General features: G+C 40.1%; 1 protein-coding gene across 14 annotated transcripts in view; it reads right to left on the reverse strand.

The window, feature by feature from the left end:
- MAPT (microtubule associated protein tau) overlaps window positions 1–14607 on the reverse strand; it is an 81339-nt gene that overhangs the window by 40711 nt on the left and 26021 nt on the right. For 11 of the 14 annotated variants that reach the window (XM_081167209.1, XM_081167196.1, XM_081167202.1 and 8 more), the window contains one exon: window positions 4190–4279. In XM_081167209.1, coding sequence (XP_081023335.1) covers window positions 4190–4262 — 73 coding nt within the window. In that variant the 5' untranslated portion in view covers window positions 4263–4279. Of the gene's footprint in view, window positions 1–4060; window positions 4280–14607 lie in introns of those variants that run through there. The other 3 variants (XM_081167203.1, XM_081167200.1, XM_081167213.1) reach the window with 2 other exon arrangements.

Below are 14607 nucleotides of genomic sequence, written 5' to 3' on the forward strand. Positions count from 1 at the left end.
CTACTGCTCTTTCGGAGATTAAAAAGGTAACTACATAAGGGCACAGTGGATATGTGAAGGGTAACTTCCTTCTGTATGAGCCTGACTACACACAAAGGTCCTCTACAGAGACCTTTCCTTGCTTTCAAACAGACATTTGGTTTGAAGGAGTCAGTGGGCTTTTTCTTGTGTCAGGCCCAGACTTTGGAACACCCCAGCTAAGAAAGTTATTTTTGTTTCCTGCTTGCTGGCCTTCCACCACAGAATTAAAAATTCATGCTTAGGAAGACTTTATGGCTTTTGAGGGGGTACTGTATAGCTTGGTCTTGCCATAATTGGTATTTAATCCTTCTGCTCATGTTATATATTTAACAGCTACTGCTGTTAAAAGTTTTATTTGCTGGCTAGGTATCTTTGATATTTTTACTGCGTCTTATTATTTCTGTTGTTAGTAGAGACAATGCAGGTTGATATTCTTCCTAGGCATCAACAGGAACATCCCCCACAATTGGGATCTCAGCTGTATTTCTCTGCTAGGTGCTCTTTTTTTATGAAAAAGCTTGGCACTGAGGATACAACAGTGCACACTGTTTTTGAAGAGGCTCATTTAAGCAACTCTTAAAACTGGCTTGAGCTAGCTATAAACTAATTTCTACAGCTCTCTTCTGCTGCTCCTCACACTAGTCTTCAGCAGCAAATAATCCCACAGTACCCCACAGTAAACATTTTCTAGCAGGTGCTGTAACCAACTCTCACAGAAAAGAACTTTCCTGTGGTATTATTACTGATTTCATAGGGGGTAAAGGACAGAATAGTCATCAGACTTTTGCTGCCATGTCCCATAACAAATCAGTCTGGAAAGATCCTGCCATGAATATAAAAATCAAGGCTGAGCAAAGCCTCCCAGATATGTCCAACCATTTCTCTGTATGTTTTCACCGGGAAATCCACTGTTATACTCCTTATGCCTTGTTCCTCCTCATATCCTGGATCATGTCATTAGGTCTGTCTCATCCCGAGTGGCAAACTCACTCCTTAGCTATCACCACAATGTTTCAAGGACTTTCCATTATACAAAGAACATTGCTTCTTAAGTTTTGCACTGTTATGAGAACCATAGGTCTTTGGACTGACTGTGTGAGCTAAGCTCCAGACACTAGAGCACTGTCTTATTACAAAGAGTTGAGGCCATCTGAGGCAAATGGTGGCTGCCCTCAGAGGTCTAGCAATCCATAGATAATTGTTACTGTCACAAACTCAGCTGAGAGGGGGGAGATGCAGTTTGATAAGTTACAGGTTTTTGTCCAAGATTAAGAGGCTGCAATTATCCCCTGTTCTTCACCAGAGTTGACACTGGGAGGGATTGTGTGTGAGAGAGAGGGAGAGTATGTGTGGGTGCAAGAATTAGTGAGAAAGGGGGGGTGGACTTCTCAGACTCTCTTTGCATTTAACATGGCTTGCTTGAGGAGGAGATAAGCACTATAGAAGGCAGCAGGGATCAAGCTCAAATAGGAAAAAGGAATTCTATAATCTGGTATCTGCAACTCAGAATGCCTCCATGAACACTCTTGATGTTTCAACTTGTTGCACAGATGATACTCCAAGAAATTATCTCCAAATGATCACAAGGATAGGGAATTAATAACTAATCTACTTACTTTGCCAAACCTTTATTAGGCATTACAAATATAGGCCATCATAAAACATCCATATATAAAATTTTAAAATATAAACAAAAAAACAGCCATGTAAAAATATGTAATAATGAGGATTTTCATTGGAGTTTCTTCCCACTAAATAGTGCCATTCACCACTCTAAGAAATGCTATTGATAATAACTAATCATCTCCTGGGGAAATGATTAAAGCCTGGCAACATCTAAAAGCAAAGACGAAAAATAAACCACTGAGGTGGATCCCAAGCTGGTGCACACAAATCAAGCAAGATGCACACGTAGTTCAATCCTGATTTCTGTGGCCACATCTTTGCCTGCTGCACACCTGACATCACATATGACATCAGGTGTGGGGCAGGTGGACATAGTTTGGGAAAACAGCCTGGCAGCCTAAATGGGGAAACTCAACCCTGTTCTAGAACTTCCACAGCAATTAAAAGGAATTAGCCATTCCGGACAACTTCACCCCAGCAGATCTCACTTGTATGTGTGGGTCCTGGGTTAATGGGAGGACTCATAGTTTAGTGGGGTGCAGCATATGCTGTGTATGTAAATGGTCCCTTGGGACCACAGAGAGCTGCAGTAGACAATGCTGGGCTAGTTAGACCAGTGGTCTGTTAGTGTACGGCAGTTGCACATGTGCCATAGACAATGCTACAGTGAAATGGTACTGAAAACAGGTGGTTATGGGGAAATGATTTCCACAAGCAGATTACATTATACCTATTAAATAAATACTACCTTCAAGTTTTGCTTTTGGAATTCCTTGGAGCATCTGGCTGGCAACTGACAGAATACTGAACCTCAATTCTTATACTACTATGTTTATAGATATCTCTGGCACTTGATGCCAATTTGCTCCTTGCTTCTGGGTACACAAACTGGTTGGTTTAAGATTGTACTCTGTTATCCATCCAGTATGAAATGTACTTGGATGCTCCCACTAATCTTAGTTAAGCTTACTTCCAAGCATGCACAATACCACTTTTGATGTGCTATGGGACGGTGGCTTGATCAACTTTGTTCAGTGATGAGTACTGGCACTGATACTCCTTGAAGCTTTCAACAACCAGTATTACAGATAACACTAAAGAAAACAATGCAACACCTGAATGCACACTAAGAAGAGGTAACCCCTGATATCTAGGGAGGGGATGCTAGAACTATTCTTCAAGGTTTCAGAAAAATGACAACTACATTGGTTTTTTAAAAAGTCCACAGAGAAAATCTGGAGTTTTGTAACTGTAGAATATATCGCTTCACATAGTAAGTGAAGTCTATGAGAAACAGTTTTCCAAATTCTGAAATACACACAAATACATACATGCACAGAGATATACATTACGTTACACAGAGACATGTCACACGTAGCCCAGACCAGAGTTTAACATAATATTCAAGGGACAAGGATGCTTGGAGAAAAAGCTGTTAATTTGTAAATATATTTCCTTTACTGTAACATTTCATAAATACTCTGTGAATCTATTTCTTAATTTAAGATTTGCCTCTTACTGTAAAGACAAGACAACCACTTTGTAGAAGCTTTGAAAATGGGAACACTGCAATCAAATAATAACAAATACGTTATTGTCCCCCTTTTCAACCAACAAATAATCTGCATTGGGTTTGTTTAAGTTCAGCTTACTCTACAGTTCCCTGTTACACCCAAAACAGACAAGTGTAGTTTAACTCAGTTCACTAACCAGGTTTAGGCCCGGTTGTGGCACAGAAAATGCTTTGATCACCCTGTGCGATTATCTATGTTGGAGAGAGATGGGGAAAATGTGTCCTTGTTAATTTTCCTCAACCTCCCAGTGGATTTCAATACCATGGTATCCTTCTGGAGCAGCTGTCTGAGTTAGGGGTGGGTGGCACCACTTTGGTTCTGGACCACAATACTTCAAGGACTGCCTCTCCTCATATGAACCAACCCAGACCCTGCAATCATCATCTGAGGCCCTTCTTCATGTACCTTCTCCACAAGAGGTCTTGAGGGTGGCAACATGAGAGTGGGCCTTTTCTGTGGTGACTCCCCATTTGTGGAATGCTCTCCCCAGGAAGGCTCACCTGGCGTCTTCGTTACATACCTTTAGGTGCCGGACAAAAACATTCCTCTTCTCTCAGGCCTTTGACTAATTAAACATTATATGGTGTTTTAAACACTGTGGGGTGGTTATTTTTTTGTTTTGTTTTGTTACTATTTTATGTATTCTTTTGCTTTCATATTATAAACCTGTAATCCTTGGATGAAGGGTGGTATGGATATTTACTAAATAAATAAATAAAACCATCTTAAACAGCAATTATTTAAGTTCCTTGTTAGTAAACTGATATTTAAGCAGTAAAGCTGGCAGCAAGTGGCAATAACATGCACAATAGTAGTTTTGACTAGGATTCATGACTAACCTTTCCTTAACCCATTTATACTTCCAGGCTCCATCCCCACATACAGCCTTTCTCCAAACTGTGAACCAACATCCTGGATTCCATCCTGTGGAAGAAGCTCCTTCCTGTCTCCCACCCGATCGGGCTCACCTGTCTGGTTCCATCTAGCTTGGCTCACCAAATGGTCATCTGTCATATTGAAATCCTGGTGCTGGTCAGCCATCTTGTCACAAAGGTTATCTAGAAAATGAATAGTAGTGCTGGTTATTGACCATAGCAATAAAGTTTTGGTGTGATTTGAAAAGAAAGAGTAGATTATTGGAGAATGTCAGTAAAGTTTAAAAAGCAAGCCTTCCTCTGTAGCTCCTGCCTCCTTTGCAATATATGCTCATCATCCATCTTACTCCAAAATTGTGACTACCTAAATCCATACCAAACAACCAGATCTCTGCAAATATCATTATCACCCTATGTTGCTACTGGCACCCTTAAGATCCAGGATAGGAAACTTCTGGTCTGTGGACCAAATTTGGCCCACCAGCTCTCCCCATTTAGCCCATGAAGTAGTTTTCCCCAAAGCACACTCACCTGCCTCACACCTGACATAATAGGCTGTACACACACACAACCCCCCCCCCACACACACACCCTAAGAGTATGAAAGGCCAGGTTCTTTAGTTTAGTAGATGGTGGGATCAGGCTTCCTTTAGTGTTCTAGAGCTGAAGCTCCTCCAGCCATAAGGTCTTAGCATTTCCCCACCACTACTCACAGTAGTTTTTTCTACATAGTATTCATCCTCCCATGGTGAAGAATGCAGCTGGCTCATTCAGAAATGAGAGATAATTCTATCAACAGCTGTGATGTTGCAGAAGCCTTTGGGTCAGTCTTATTCATAACACATGGGAGGTAAGAAGCAGTACCACATTCTCCCAATCCCAAGAAGACTCAACGAGGGACCAAGATCTACCAGTTATCCATCTACAGCATAGATTCTATAAGCTATGCTAGAGGTGATGGGGGATTCCCGATTTCAAGTAAATCCAAAATGAGACATTATTTAGCTTATGACTATGATAGCAAGCAATTTTGCAATTTGAAACCTCAGGTAGTGGGAAGAAGAAAAACATCATATTTTTAAAGTAGCTAATAATTGTGACTTAAGTGATCAGCAACAACATATTATTTTGCAGAAACAGAAAATTCTAACTCTAAGCTTCCCTGGTAGCTTTGGGAATGAAGCGTGCATGTTTTCACAATAAATAAAAATACCACCAATTTTACATGATATGGTATTATTTTGCATGATATGGCATTGTGTTTCACACAAGTTCTAGCTTACCCCCAACATGTTTTCTATGCATTAGTTTTTCAGATGTGTAAGCAGAGTATCAATCCATTGTTTGCAAACATAAGTGAAAACCCAGCAACAGATACAGAATTACACCTTCTAATTAACAGCATCCTCAAGCCCTAGTTTTTTGCTACTTTGTATGCTGTCTCCTGCAGTGTTGTTTATTATGCAATTAAAAATATGTCCTAAATCAGATACAAAAATGTTTGGAAGTCAGAGGGTATACTTTCTGGACTCCCGCCAACAAATATTACAAAAGTTTGTATCAGTTTGATATAGAAGAATAAAACTAAACGTGCACTTAATTTCACAAGACATTCAGGTTAGATGGGGGTGAGGGGTAGGAATTGCTTGCTTAAAATAAACCACTGTAATGATATATATCATATGATCATGTTGGCACTCTTCTTGCCGTTCTTAAATGGAATGTCATTGGACACTAATGATAGGAGAAGCAAACAAATTAAAAACAACCATGTATTTCACAGCTATGCAAGAGGGGAAGTGGTTAAATTTGAAGGCTGAAATTTGAAAAAAGTTTTAAGTTTTCATTTTAAAATCTGAGAATAAAATAAATTCTCTTTAAATTAACTGTTCCATTTAACCTTGGTCTAATGCCTTGACTGCAACACCATGCTTTCTCACTGTACCCAGTATGTTAGTTAGCTGGATAAGAAAGAAAGTGCACAGGAGACATGAAAGTTACAGAGAATATATGAAAGGCAATTGGTCAACATATAAATTATCTGTTAACAGAATCAGATTATAAATTAAAGATGAAGGAATATAATGATATAAAATCTATGTTAACAGATTGGTTACAATATTTCTAACCAATTGACATATTTAGAAGTGATAAAGAGACGGGCTTTGGGAAGGAATTCTCAAAGTTCGAAAAGGAATTATTGGATAATAATTAGAAATTGTTATCAAAAATGTACAAGCTCCTGTTGGAATGGGAGATGAAAGACAAAGAGGTAAAGGCAGTAATAATATACTGGGCACAAGATATAAGGTATAACATACCACCTGAAACATGGGGAAAGCTGTGGAAAGAAATTTACGGCATGTAGTTCGCTAAAAGAAAACTATATGAAAATGATGTATAGATGGTATTTAACTCCAGTAAAGCTTACTAAGATGCATAAAAATTCATCTAATATCTGTTGGAAATTTAAAGAATAAGGTGGTACATGGTGGACATGTAAAAAGGTAAAAAGCTTCTGGGAAATGATATACAATGAAATGAAAAGAAAAAAAAAACTTTTGTTAGAAAGCCAGAGGTTTTTTTACTAGGAATTTTAGGAGAGGAAGTACCAAAGAAGCAAAAGCGAGTGTTCATGTATGCAACCACAGCTGTCAGAATGTTGCTTGCCCAGAAGTGGAACGATGAGTGTCTACCAACGAAAGAAGAATGGAAGATAAAGATGATGTACTATGCCGAAATGGCAAAATTAACCATGAAGATCAGGCACCAAGATGAAAGAAAATTTAGTCAAGATTGGAAAAACTTTATAGTTTATTTCAAAGAACATTGAAAGAACATTGAGACATTAGCAGGATTGTTGTAGCATTTATGAACTAAAGTGAGAAGCATGATGAGAAATTTAAAGTAAAAATTAAGTGGATAAATAATTAGATGCAATGAAAATAAAAAGGGGAAATTTGGAAACTGGGGGGGGGGGAGTCAATCAAAGTGACCAAGGATGTTGTATATGTAAAACAAATCGTCATTATTAAGTAAAATTGAAAATACAGAACTACAGAGGATAAAGTGCTGTTTCAGTAGAGGAAGCCATGAAGAGTAAAGATGTTCACTTCGTGGCAGGAAACATAACCACATTATGATAATCAAATCTGAATGTAACAAGCAGATGAATGACTGTGGGCAGATCCATTTTATCAATGTACACAAGCCAAAGCTGCTGGAAAGTGCTCCAGGCCACTATTACCATTTGAAAATTCGAGTAATGAGCCAGGAACACACCCAAACTGAGTACCTGATTCTTCAAGAGAAGTAAAAAAAATGCTGCCTAATACAGACCAGACAGAGATTTATGAAATTCCAGAACAGCAGTTTGAATATATGAAGAACCCTGCTAGATCAGACCGAAGGGCCATGTAGTTCTACATCCTTTTTCACACTGGCCAACCAGATGGCCTATGGCAGGGGTGGCCAACTCCCAAGAGGCTGTGATCTACTCACAAACTGGCAGTGATCTACCCCCTTTTTGGGGATTCAGGTCAAAGTTGTTGCACTTTTTTAGAAAAGGGGAGAGCGCCATTTTTGGGGGGTGCAGGGATAAAATGGTGAGGTTTTTAAGGGAGCCAAAGTTGCTGAGCTTCTTTGGGGGGAGCCAGTGATCTACCACAGATATTCAGTGATCTACCGGTAGATCGCGGTCTACCTGTTGGACGTGTCTGGCCTATGGGAAGCCCACAAGCAGGAAAAGAGCACAACAGTACTCTCCCTCCACTCCCAGTGCCTGGAGGCAGCACCAGGCAGCCTCAGCACTGCTCCCACAAGGTGTGGGGTGCAAGTCACCCCATCCACACCTTGTGGAGCAGGGTTGCTTGATGTTGCTGCTGCCTCCCCCTTCACCCAGGTGGCCAGGCTCCTTCTTTCTTCCTTGGCCACTGCAGCAACCTGGATCAAAAGCAGCTCCCAGACTACAACCCTCTTCCAGAGGGAAAGTTACAATCCCATCAGTCTTAGATAAACCTACCCCTCCAAAACTTGGGTTCAAGTTCAGTTGGCCAACCCTCAGCTACCCAACCACAGCTTCAGTACACTAATTTCAGGGATAACTGTTATCCTAGTTTTCAGTCATAAAGCACTATTACTCAGTACAAGAGCCAAAGTAGTTGAGACAAAAGCATGAAATTAGCAATTACTTGAATGGATTTTTAAGGCAAGATTGCAGATGCAAGGGGCCAATTTCAGTCCCACACCTGTAATTTTTGTTAGGATATTTCCGTTCCACCTTAAAAGGGAGCAGGCTTTGTGAGTCACAGAGTCTGCATATTTCCTGTTCACAGGATGTTTATGTTTTGCTGTTGCTTTCGATTTCTCAGTCTGTCGGAGACTCTGATGCAGAACAGTCATGTCTCTCTTTGTTCTGTTCAACACTGAACAAAGTCTGTAAATATGCTCTCCTGCTGTGCAACTTTCTGGCTGTGCTTCTGCTGATAAAGAGTGTGCACGAACCCTGGAATGTGGCTAGGAATTTCCAGGAAACTCGTGTCGCTAATTGCTGATATTGCCTGTCTACAGGAGGTCGATGGATCGTCCGGCAGCCGGCTTGGGGCCATGATGGACTATATCTCCCTGGCAGTATCCCAACAATTTCATGGTCTGAGAGAGACCCTATTCACCCTATAGGTTTTTCTAGTGCAAATAGCAAGCACTGGGGCCACAGCAACAATCTCCTTTCCACACACATAGACACACCTGCTCCCAAATACATTCCACTGTCATGTTCTCCTGCTGCCTCTAGCCAGTCCTAGCTATATTCCTGGATGCTGGTGTTAGGGAAATCACCACAGCAGAGGTTAGAAATGCAAGGGTATGAGTGTGGAGAAAATCAGGTGGCTGTCACAGTAAGCTTGGGCTTGCTGGGTTATCTTTGCAAGGGGCAAAGGAAGGTGGTAGGTTTGGCGAGAAGTATGGAGAAGGGTAAATGGCTTTGAGGAGGGTTGGGGGTAAGGTAGAGTTGGCAAGCAAAGGCACAGCACCTAGTACTTAACACATTTCTACACATTTAGCATCACATATAGTTTAGCATCAAAAAAACTAAGATTATGGCCACTGGTCCCATCTCCTCCTGGCAAACAGAAGCGGAAGAAATGGAGGCAGTGAGAGATTTTACTTTCTTGGGCTCCATGATCACTGCAGATGGTGACAGCAGTCACGAAATTAAAAGACGCCTGCTTCTTTGGAGAAAAGCGACGACAAACCTAGACAGCATCTTAAAAAGCAGAGATCTCACCTTGCCAACAAAGGCCCGTATAGTTAAAGCTACAGTTTTCCCAGTAGTGATGTATGGAAGTGAGAGCTGGACCATAAAGAAGGTTGATCGCTGAAGAATTGATGCTTTTGTATTATGGAGGAGACTCTTGAGAGTCCCATGGACTGCAAGAAGATCAAACCTATCCATTCTTAAGGAGTGAGTGCTACTGGAAGCACAGATCGTGAAGCTGAGGCTCCAATACTTTGGCCACCTCATGAGAAGAGAAGACTCCCTGGAAAAGACCCTGATGTTGGGAAAGATTGAGGGCACAAGGAGAAAGCGACGACAGAGGACGAGATGGTTGGACAGTGTTCTCGAAGCTACAAACATGAGTTTGACCAAGCTGCGGGAAGCAGCGGAAGACAGGAGTGCCTGCCGTGCTCTGGTCTATGCAGTCACGAAGAGTCGGACACAACTAAACGTCTAAACAATAACAACAAATAGTTTGGCCCTCAGATAGTGAAAGTTATACTCACAGAGTGCAATTTCCATTCTAGGACCTGTGAGTGCAGTTATGCCCACATGGGCCTTTCCTGGTACCACTGGATCCTCTCCCCTCACTGAAATTAGGCTTCAAATAGAACAGACTAGAGTGTGTGGTTATTTTATACACAAACAAGGGAAGCACACTGATAGTTGTACTTTAAGGCCAAATCTGAATTACAAGATAGCAGTTATATTTTGTGTGGGAATGCATACAGCTCTGAAATATGCTCCTATACATCAACTACTGCCTCCCACCACTGTGTGCTCTGCACATACAAATGAATAATTTAATTGTCTAGCTGATCATCTGTCAATCTTCCAGATCACCCTTTATTATAATTAATCACTCAAGACAGTTGTATTACTGGAAATTTATAGAACAAAACACAAAAACACTAAGCGAGGGGGGGAAGCCTACATAATGCAAGCAACCAGTCATGACGACCAGTCAGCAAGAATTAGATGCACACAAAACATTTTCATTACAATGAAGTGAGGACATGCTCCCCCTCTGAGATATGAATGCTAGAAAAATTCAGTTTTCATACATTATTATAAGAAATATAGTATCTCAGACTACTGTGTGGATCAGAATTCAGCAATCTATTGGATTTTACACTTCTCCAAACATTGCAATGCACCTCAGCAATTTAAAAATTATCTCAGAATATATATTTAAATATGTACTTTGAGAACACATACAAACATAAATATGCAATTTGAGAGGATTAATGCAGAAGTAGCATGAAATTATAGGTAAAAACATGCAAAAAAACCCACAAAACCTGACAGATCAGAAACTGTCAGATTTGTCCATCTCAACTTTCAAGTGCAATGCCTCCAGAAAACAGTTGTTTTCAGACTGGGCCTATTTCACATGTTCACCATGTACTGTATATTTAAAGCACATGACTTCCTCCGAAGAATCTTGGGAACTATAGGTTAAACACATTGGGAATTGTAGCTCTGTGAGGTGAATACAGTGTACGAAGCCTTTGAGAACAATCTGCAGCCTTATTCAATCATAACCAACTTTAGCCGGATCTGAGCACCTTCTCATAGTTAACCATTATTCCTAGCTCATGTGGCATTATAATAAACATAATATGGTATGCTATAATTTTCATGGGACAATTCTGTGCATATGACAGGCCAAATGTGGATGCAAAATGCTGGTACTCAATAGCACTGAGGAATGATCAGCACTGAACTAATTTAGTGCTCCCAATTCATTTAAAAAAAACCAAACTACACATGCACTTGCATGCTGTAATTTTATTACAGGCAGTTGGAAGAATTAGAGATGCTCATTACACTTTGTGTGAATTGGCATTCTAGCATGAAATGACTTCTTGAGATTCTGAGTTTTCTTTCTTGAATATTAAAAAAATCTAATTCTTAGTTTAATATATAGCTTGTGAGGCTTCTGCAAACATCATTTGAACTGCCTTACCCCTAACCTACATCTATTTTCCAGAATTGCATTTTTTTAATGGCAGAATAAGGCAATAATTGTTCATTTAAGCTATCAACTTGACACACTGATTTAAGGTGCATTGCTTCTGGTTCCGTGGGTCTTCTTTTATTAGGAGCATTGTCCATTTTATTACAAACAACTTAAAGATCAACATATGGATAGAAAGGGGGTGAAGATATCAGCCAGACTGGTTCTCCCCACCCCCAAAGGTGTGGAGCTTTTAATGTATTAACTGCATTTTGTTACATTGTAAGCCACTTTGAGAACTCGGTTCAAAAAAGCAGGATAGAAACCCACTAAAAAAATACTAGAATGCCAATCTAGACTTTAGTTGGAGCAGAGTCACAACCATGCTTCCATAATGCTTATGGCAGCGTATGACTTGAGCCATTCCAGATGATATTGCAATGTTCTGCTCCAAAAGCCTATTGCTTTTCCCCTTCGTTTGCACATTAGTTCCGGCAGGAGGAAGAAACTGCTATTTGGGAAAGGGATAATTTTGCCTAAAGAAAAAAATATATCTAAGAAACAGATTGTTTTTGCTTTGTTTGTTAGACAGAATTATTGAGAATATCCCTTTATTACTAAAAGTAACCACATTATATTGTCTTTACGCATTTAACTTTCTACAGTTGAAGTGATCTGTGAAGACTACAATGGGGCATAGATAACTGATGAAGAGGCCTGGCATGGGAATGAACATTCTAAAAGCTGTTCTTTGTTTCCCATTAAAGATGGTCAATACATGTCTCTTGGGATTAATCAGCACTAATTTAGTCCGGTATTGGTTCTAGCTCTGCTCTACAACTCCTTACTAGTAGCGGAAGAGTAGGGACCAGAGAGGCCTCTATTCAAATCTCTGCTCAGCCATAAGTTTATTGGGCCAATCTCCTGGACTGACTTCATCACACGATTGTAAGAATAAAATGAGGACGGAAATACCATGCATGCTGCCCTGAGCTCTTTGGAGGAAAGAGAAAATAAAAAGCTTCTTTTTTAAAGAATCCCTTTTTCTAGCCTATCCCTGTGACATTCCATTTCCTATTCCTGCTGTGGAACTGGATATGTACTGTACTACTACGTGAAAGGGCTGGAGATTGCAGGATAAGGAATCACCAAATAAGACATAATTTTATCTCAAAGGCTTTGGGGCAGGAGTAGGCAAACTAAGGCCCATGGACCACAAGCGGCCCACGGGGGTTGTTTAGCCAGCCCACAAGCCGCCCCCAAACCGAGCCGCCCACTTGGAAAGTCCCCGCACGCTGCGCTAAACTGGCACAGCGCAGAGCAGGGACTCGCTTCCGTGGCGCTGATAATCATGGCTGTGCAGGCGCCGGAAATCGCGGGGGCACGCATTCACGTGCGCATACAATCCGACCCACAGAAGTATCTCTGCTGGAGTGAACCGGCACATGCGAGGTAAACATGCGAGGTAAACCTCCCAGAATTCTTTAGGGGAAGGTTATATGCTGAATGTGAATGTGCTTTAAATGTATGATGTGGATCTGCTCATTGCCACCCTAATCTCTACCTACCCTGCATGAAAGGTAGTCCCTTGAATAGGCCACTGATTTGTATTTGGTCAGGCACATCATATCAGTGGTCCAAGCAAGTGTGACATTTACTCAGCAGAGGGGGCTACTAGACTTTTGGTATATAATTCAACTTCTCAAAAATGTTATGAAATAAGCTTTATATTTAGAATGGAAAAACCATTTATAGATACACATGCTGTAAGCATGAACGCACAATCTACTTTAGAGCCAGCCCAAAATAATGTTTCTCTGAAATCTCATGTTACTGAAGATTCATTCATGGTTGCACATAGGATCATATGACTCACTAAATGTCAATAAAATGGTAGCTGGAATCAACTGGTTCCTCCATGAGAATGGGGCAGAGGAAAAGGGAATTCACTTATTTGCATCAAATCACTACACTCACGAAATCAGTTTTTGTCAGGCATCTTAGAGTAGAAAAGCAAGTTTAATTATAAAAGGACTTCTAAGTTTGGACTTTAAAACAAGGTCAAGATCTCTCTGGAAATTGGCAGCATTTTTAAAGCAGATTATGCAAGGATCAGCAAAATTAAAAAATACTTATTTATTAAATTTCTATCCTGTCCTTCAGGGCAGAATTAGCCTCAAGGATTTTTAATTTCCTTCTTTTATCATTTTGGCCTATTATATTTAGCTGTGCAACTATAAAGTTTAGAAAATTGCCATTTTCCCTCTACATGACAGCTGCACCATGATTTCATGTCCTACATTCAGACTGAGTGGCTGCACATTACTTAACTCTGCCATAGGCATAGATCATTGTCAAAGGAACTATTTTTATAATATAGTTTAATATAAAAATAGAGCTTCATGGCAGAGTTGGTACAAACAACTCAGATAAGCACTTTACTAAGATTACCTGGCAATTTATTTTGTTATAATTAATTTTTAAACTGACACAATTTATGTGAGGTGTTTAATAGTACTCCTACTGAGAGTAGAATCACTGAAAATAAAGGACATTACTAACTTAGGTTCATTGGTTTCTATGGGTCTATTCTGAGTAGGATTTGGTTGAATACAACCCTATGTTTCCTTTGATTCCAAATGTGTGTGAAGAAAACTAAACTTCAGCCATTTTGTGTTTAGTTATAAAATGGTTGCCTTCTGTTTAAGTATTGGGTCATTTGGAATTTAGAAGCTGTTCCAGGTGGGGGGCGGGTGTCAAAAAGATCATGGAAGGTAAACTACAAAGAGAAACCTTATTCAAATTAGAAATTTAGCAATACTCTATTGCACTACTGATTGAATGGAATATTGCTTATAAGTGAAACTGACAAGCAGGTAGGAAGTCCATTCAAAAAGATTAAAACTGGAAAAAGCCAGGATGCTGAGAGTTGCATAAGACCCAGATTACAGAGATAAAAGAAGCTGATCTAAACAAGAAGTCTGGAAACTGCCTTGCCACAGAATTAGGATGAGCTGAAGTAAACTTTGCTTAAGTAGGAAAACTTTGTAGGCAAGATTTAAATGGATGTGTTTTACCATGTTACTTTCATATCCTAGTTGCTTAACTGCTAACGCAGCTTTGAAACCTTGTTTCCCCCCTAGAAGCACCATTATAATAACTACTGCCTTTCGACGCCTTTAGTAAAAACTAAATTTAATGGAGATTTAGCCTTGGCCCAATTCCTTGATTTTCAACTCACATCCAAGCTGCACTCTATCCAGTCCAGCTTGGTCA

Source organism: Podarcis bocagei (genome assembly GCF_964188305.1).
Source record: "Podarcis bocagei genome assembly, chromosome: 13".
Lineage (NCBI taxonomy): Eukaryota > Metazoa > Chordata > Lepidosauria > Squamata > Lacertidae > Podarcis > Podarcis bocagei.